This window comes from Monomorium pharaonis, chromosome 7 (assembly GCF_013373865.1).
Source record: "Monomorium pharaonis isolate MP-MQ-018 chromosome 7, ASM1337386v2, whole genome shotgun sequence".
Taxonomy (NCBI): Eukaryota; Metazoa; Arthropoda; class Insecta; order Hymenoptera; family Formicidae; genus Monomorium; species Monomorium pharaonis.
This window is the reverse complement of record NC_050473.1, coordinates 23382276-23390161: the sequence shown is the minus strand read 5'-3', so window position 1 is coordinate 23390161 and position 7886 is coordinate 23382276. Positions and strand designations below refer to the sequence as shown.

At 38.3% G+C, this 7886-nt stretch overlaps 1 protein-coding gene across 1 annotated transcript; it reads left to right on the top strand.

The window, feature by feature from the left end:
- Positions 1-2133: 2133 nt before the first annotated feature.
- LOC118646690 lies at positions 2134-2898 on the top strand. The gene has a single exon (XM_036290142.1). The coding sequence runs from the start codon at positions 2134-2136 to the stop codon at positions 2896-2898; it is 765 nt and encodes a 254-aa protein (XP_036146035.1).
- The last annotated feature ends 4988 nt before the right edge of the window (positions 2899-7886 follow it).

Here is a 7886-nt window from a genome sequence, read left to right as displayed (position 1 = left end):
AATAAACTTGCAACTTCTCAGTTAGAGCGGGTATTTGCGCAGACGTTTTCTTGCGAATGAATTCAAGAATCGAGCCCCAGCACCGACCACGTCGTCTCTCTAGCAACGCGATAACTAAATGCACAAATTAGCTTAGGGAACTTTCTTTTTTCTCAGTAGACACTGTCCGGCAGAAATGCCGGTGTCTCTTAGCCCGGATTTACAATAGTGTTGTAAGCTTTATGCCATAAGGAATTAATCAATTATATTCGATTATTCTTCTCATATTCGATTATAATTGGTCAATTTCTTATGGCATAAGGCTTACTACACCTATTGTAGATCCGGCCTTACCAAACTTCATTACACAGCTCTCGACATAATTGGAATATAAAAGTGGAGTCCCATGCAGCGGATTATGCGGAAGCGGAACGAACGGATCACCAATCACAAGACCGCTTCGACGGAATCTTTGAAAGAGTTCTATCAGAATAATCTGCGTGATTGGTAATCCACTCTTTCCGCTTCCACGTAATCCGCTCCATGGGACTTCACCCTTACATCCTTAGCAAGAAAAGAAAGTGAAGTTTGGCAAGGGACACTATTATTGCCGCGCGCGCGCGCGCATGCACACACACACACACACACACGCACGCACGCACGCACGCACGCACGCACGCACGCACGCACGCACGCACGCACGCACGCACGCACGCACGCACGCACGCACGCACGCACGCACGCACGCACGCACGCACGCACGCACGCACGCACGCACGCACGCACGCACGCACGCACGCACGCACGCACGCACGCACGCACGCACGCACGCACGCACACGCACACGCATGACATACATGCACTTTTTTACAATATAGAATAGGCCATTCCACCGCCTATTCCCGTGAAACGCAACCACAATATTTTTCATCGTTCCTCCGTTATAATTTACGTTTGTCTACAAGATAAGTAAACGTAATTATTTCTTATTTGAACATTTGTTGCCGTAGCAATAATAACACGTATAAATTATATGTTTATCTTACGCACTTTTTTTTTGACAGTTTGGTCATACATGTTTTCTATGATCAATAAAATTTCTACAAAACGGTATCATTACAATATTCTTTGAAATAATCTCTCTCATTCAAAGAATTGTTATTGTCTTGGAAAAGGCAAGAGTTTACAGTTTTCTACAATACTGACAAAATGTCGTCTCATACATTCAACGTCATTCGAATACGTTTCTTTGCAAGGATTTTAAAACTATATCCGTTGCAAAAGCAGCAGCATATATTCCACAAGATGTTCCATCCGGTTGCATTTGAACTTTTTCAAAGCTTATGTCGGTTGGCAGTACTTGTGGAAAACGAGCGCTTATGTATTCTTTTTCTTTTGACGTTATTTTATCGTATGTACAGCCCGGTATGCTGTCATAGACGTACAGTTTGATTCTGTCAAAAAATATACAACGCCAGTGATTAGTACAATTGCCTCCTATTATTTGTACACTTTTTCTAAAAGTGGCTGTAATTAATTGTGGAAATTCTATGTAATGTACACTTTGTGTTTCGAAACAAGACGTTTCTGTCACAACGCGTAAGAATAGATCTGATGAATCATCATTCAATAGATTATTTTTAGGCAAGACATTGTTTTTCACCGAAGAAAGAGATATCTCACGACCATCTAAGACTCTTCTACGACTTGCCATTTCATTATCTGTCGGAATATAATCAGTTATTTCATTGATTATAATACAGTCGTCTTCTTCTGTCGCAACACTAGGAACAGAAGTACTGCTTTTTATTGAAATATTATTTTTAATTTCTATATTGTGCGTAATGTTTTTTTCTTCTTTATTGACTGACACCATCGTTGTATGTTGCCGCTTAGTGTTATTATTATTTAGATTTTTGGACAACTTTTCTTTTGCTTCTAATATATATTTTGGTTCTCTGATGGGCATATGTCTATTATACCGACTGTCCAAAATTTCAGAAAGCATACAGTCATAATAAAAACGTGTTAAAAAATTAGACACTGAAAAACTATGCAACGGTGTCGTCAGACAAAAACGTGATTCTGAGGAACGCAGGATGGATTTCGGGTTGGGACGTGAATGGATACTTTAATTATTGCGTACCACTCAACATGTTGTTGGGGTTTTGCGAGGATTACAGACGCGTGGTGATCAACGCTCGTCACGAGTTAATTTTAATACGCGCGCGTAACGATAACAACAGTCTAATGGGAAGTTCGGAGTTGGAACCCACGATTGATATATTCAAGATACAATGGCGCATGCCTCACGTACTGCTGAACGAGATACATAAGTTGTCGATGCTGCGTACTCTGGAGAGCGGACGGTACCTGAGCATGGCTTTTTGTTCGTGGGATCTGTACGAGTTTCCGCTATTGCAGCAAACAACTAAGCATTCGTGGGCCATCAAGACCGCTACTCAGCTCGAGAAGCCACGATATGTTATCTTTGCTCTGCAGACGGGTCGAAAGAACATTGTGTCCGAGGATCCAAGCCGATTCGATCATTGCAAATTGACAAACGTGAAACTGTATCTGAACTCGGAATGTTATCCATACGACGATATGAACTTGGATTTCGATAAAAATAAATGGGCGATTCTGTACGACATGTACGCGCGTTTCTGCAAGGGTTATTATGGATACGAGTATCTCGAGCCAAACCTCACCACTTCAACTTTTCTACTTAACGGTCCATTCGTAATCATCGATTGCTCTCGACAGAACGAATCGGTCAAGAGCGCAACCGTGGACGTGCGCATAGAATTTAAATGCAAAGAGAATGTGTCGACGAATACCACCGCGTACTGCCTCATCATACACGACCGCGTGGTTCAGTACAACCAGTTGACAAACGTTGTGTGCAAAATCACCTAACAGCGTTGTCTCGTTGTACATTAAAGGAGAGGGATAGGACGATATATAACTCTATGACACATCGAAGTCAATCACAGTCTTCTCAATAACAACAGTCATGTCTGCACCAACGTGCGTAGACCTGCAAGGTTTTATCGTTGGAGGAAAGTTTATTGTTAAGAAATTTGCCTCTCTCAAAGATGGATTTGAACTCACCCACTACATGTTTACACCCACCTATCCATGGGAATACCTTACCAAGACAGAAAGATGTCAGGTGGCATGGTTGAAAGTGAATCATCATAGTATTTCATGAGAGGATGGATTAATTCCACACAGCATGGCTATGAGTTTGATTACAAAGGCGGTGATGGGTACAACGACGACTGATGATGAAATTATTGTGTACGTCAAGGGACATGAGAAATGAGAATGGTTGCGTGATTTGCTTCTGGACGAGGCGAGACAGGAAGCTTGTTACGTCTTGGAAGCGTTAATTCCCGAAGATACCAAATCTATGGTTACCCGAAACGTTACTTCCGCGCGTTACCGGTCAAAAATTGAAACCGTTTTATATCCCGTCTGTGATTACTAATTGCGGGTAGCAGCTTTCGCGGTTTTCATCAGAGGGGGCTCTCTATTTGTAATTTCAGGGCGACCGCAGCACGTCTGCTTAATTCCCAGGGAACGCCGAGAGCCAAAAAGATCGTTTATCGCTTATTGAGTGGAGAAAATAAAGGATGAGAGACGGGGTAAATGATTGTTTTTATTTATTTATTGATTTATTTGTGTTACGTCCAGCCTTATAAGATATAACTCTTTATTCAGTAGGAAGGATATTTCAGGGAGAACAGGTAAGGCAGGGAAGAACGTAACAAAACGTGTAGAATTCCCATAGGCACACAGTTTAAGAGAGGGTATGTGCCTCGGGTCAAACGCACCTTTTATGACTCAAAAATATAGGTCAACGTGCCGATAGGCCCGCTATAACCCGTTTCGAGTCGTACGTCCGTCGGTCCAAGTTTCGAGTCAACGAATTGAATCGCTTTAACTCGGGATCGGACCAGGTGCAGTTTTTGTTCGGGATAGGCGAGGTCGTTATTAATTAAAATAAATGATAAAGTTTTACATAAAATTAACAAAAGTATTTATTCTAATAACAAATAAAAATAAAAAAAAAATACAAATAAACGCTGAAGTTGTGGTTTGACAATTTGTAATAACGGTTTAATCGAAATTAAAATGCATAGTGAGTATGTATATAGTTGTATTGCTATATGTTATAACAAACATTAAATAAGTATATAGTGGGCGGAGAAAGGGAAACAAAGAGATTTTTGTTTTTTAATTCTACAGTATTAACGGTAAACGCGGAGCAAAGAAATAGACAAAGGGTTTATTAAATGGTTAGATGGGGTAAACATAGATGCTTGAAATTGTAAAAGGATAAAGAATAACGTAGGAGAGAGTGGGGTGGAACATATCTAGGAATAAGTAAGAGAAACAGGAGGAGCGGGGACGTTTCGAGGATCACACGGGGGTTCCTCGAGATTGTGGCATGGTGTGAGGATATCTGAGGATCACACAAGGGTTCCTCAGGGTCGTGGTATGGTGACGGGATATCTGAGGATCACACAAGGGTTCCTCAGGGTCGTGGTATGGTGACGGGATACTGAGGATCACACAAGGGTTCCTCAGGGTTGTGGTATGGTGATGGGATATCTGAGATTCGCACACGGGAGCCTCAGGTTCGTGTGAGTCTGAGGGAATTATTTATAAATAATAGGAGGGTGACTTAAAGAATTAAAATGGAAGGGAGCAGATGAGTAACGTAAAAACAAAAGAAATTATAATTGTGGGACTTACTCATTGTTGGTTCTCGAGCAAATTTGTCGGAATCGAATAGATTTCTTGACCGGATGGAACGGCACTAAAGTTTACTTGCGCACTGATTCTACATGATTACTAACTAACTAACTCTAAAAACGTAACTCTAAAACTTTAAACGTAACTGAACTCACAACTAACTACTATCAACTAACTGATTATTATTCTCCATTACTATTACTGACTATCTATTACTGACTGCTAAACTCTTATTACTGCTACTCTCATTACTGACTATCTCTTCAAGATTTGGTATTATATATACAGAGTCTTACAGAGGGAGGATCCAGATGTGGGTGGTTCAAATATTCTAACTGGTAGGACTTATTTTCAGGATTGTGTGGTGGGTGAATTCTAAGTTTTCTTATTGGAGAAATAGTTTTTCCTTTTTGACCAATCATAAGTTGAGTACTCTGTCGAAAGTTTCTCTGTTTCCTCCCACATTCTTTCAATTTTATCGAAGGGATCCGACCTATCGCGTAGGTTATCTTCCCTTTGGGTTTAAGAGATGAATAATTTTTTTTCTATCGTGTTAGACGTGCTACGGTATGGGTTGCAGATGGAGGAAACGGTTATTTATTTTTTGCTTATGTTTAGATACTTTATTGCTCATTTTTTGTGAGGTAACGTGAAACTTTGCTTAGATCCCATGTTTGTTTTTGAATTTCTATCTTCAGAATTTATTATTTGTTGACTCAATATTCAAAAGGAGTCGGAATTATCTACTTGGTCGTTTCGTCCATCTATGTTTGTCATTATGTTTCTAACAGACTAATCCTAGATGCATAAAAAATTATCGGAGACCGTTGAAACGGAATTTCTTTTGTAAATTATTAGTTTTTCTGACGAAGGGAAATCGTGGAGTCTGCCGGACGTAACATTTGTTTTATTTGTTTAATTATATTTATTTCTCTGTAATTAATTCTTCCTTGTTGAAAACTGCGTAGTAATGCTGGAAAATCAGTGTAAAACTAGAGGATCGGGATTTAATAACTCGTAGAATATTAGACACATGTATTGATTATTAAAAATAAAAGATGTGAAATTCTGACATTCATGCGTTAATTTAATGTATTTGTATGACAAAATAACATGATTTATAATTATTGAATAAATATTAGCATGAATTTGTACGCAAATGGCAAAATTAATAGTATATTTGATTTAATAATAAGTTGCAATTTAATAATTAATAATCACGCCTTTGATTAAATTAATTGAACGGTGATTTCTTATTCAGTAATTAAATATTGATTTCTTACTTCGTGATAGGATAATGATTCATTGTTTGTAGTTGAAATAATTTCTTATATTGTAATGGAGAATCTCCGAATTAAATGAGGCTTGTTAAAATCGAGAAAATGAATATTCACTCGTGTAGGCGCGATTATTCAAGTAAAAGATGTATGATATCGTGGAATACTTTTATTACATAAAATATTATATTAAATATAATCTTGTTAAATTGCTCAGTAGGTGATAACGCAAATAAAAGAATAGAATGTCTGGAGCCGACGCTAAAATTTAGCAATTGATTAAAGTGATATTGAAATTATAGAACATTAAGAGGATGCTAAACTGCCCATCAAACTTGATTGAGATCGATAATGCAGAGTCATTATTTATCCTTGTTCATGAAAAAATTTGCTTTAAAATACAAGTTATATAGCTTATACTTACAAATAAATGGTGTCTCGCAGTTTGGAATAAAAGCAATAAGACTATATTTGTCAAATTACGTTTACAAGCCGTAAAAAAACATTTATGTGATTAAAAATTTTATTCATTTAAGCGCTTCTATTTTTAAAATATCTTTTTTGTACGGCTTGTAATCGTAATTTGACGATTATAATCTTATTCCTCAATCTATTCCGAACCCGGGAACACCATTCATTTGTACGTATAAGCTACATAACTTGTATTTTGAAGCAAATATTTTTATGAACAAATAAACTTTAAAAAATTTTTTGCATTTTTGGTCTTTACCTAATCGTCCCCGGGTTCATTTGTGTACGTACTTTAAAAGTGTAAAAGGATTATCAATTCTGTAAATTCAATTCGAAATTAAGTGATAAATACAGAATGTCGGTAAAACACACGGCTTTAGCATCCTCTTAATACGATAATAAAATGTCTGCATGAGACTTAAACAGTAATAATTGTCAAATAATAAAAAGAGAGATGGTGGATCTCGCATAAATGGATAATGGTTATAATTAAAATTGTAATTAAAAATTGTCAAAGTCCGAAATGAAATCTGCAAAGGAATTATTCTCTTGAGATTCTTGAATATTGAGGAGTTCGGCGTTTATTAAATCGTGTACCTCGTCCGGAAGCGAAAGATCAAGCGACGCGAGATTATCAGAGGATGTAATTTCTTCTCAAGCTACTGGAGACGATCGGTCGGCAGCAATGACCGGATTAAGATTCGATGACGGGGGAGCTTCGCGTTCTGACGGATCCGTGCCGTCGCTAACCGACGGATCAGCCGCGAATGAATCCGGGGAGTCGTCGTTATTTGAACTAGTAATTCTGGCAAGGGATTCGTCTAGCGGAGCATTTACTAGCCCGGTTTGCTCGGGAAATATACTTAGCGACGGGAACTCGTCTAGATTTGGAGACGGGACGTTGCAATCGCGAAAACCAGACTCCGGAAAAATGTCCGACAAGGCCGAGTTAGAAACGATTATTAATAATTCCGGAAGCAAAGGGTAGCGCCGTAATAAATCAGTTAACTCTAAAATTGAGCGTACACGGAGGTACGGATGAGAATTATTGCGGATAGCTTGGCGGCGATCGTGCCGTCGCTGGCGGCGCTTTGGCCGTACTTTCTTGAATCTACCATCTAATATACGAATATTATTTTATAGATTTGTAAAATCAAAACTTATATATCTTAATGGAAATAGAATAAACTTACGATGGAAAGTCCCCGGTTCAACAGGAAACCAACCTTCCTGAATTATAAAATGTATGGCGTGGCTTTCCAACACCTAAATAAGCGTTATTGTTTTAGTATTCGTGCGTCTTACCTTGTGTGAAGTGATATTGTAAAGATTAGAATAGGGTAGGTAATCGTGAATTGAATTTATTAATGAAGTATTTAAAGATTCGCTCTTTAT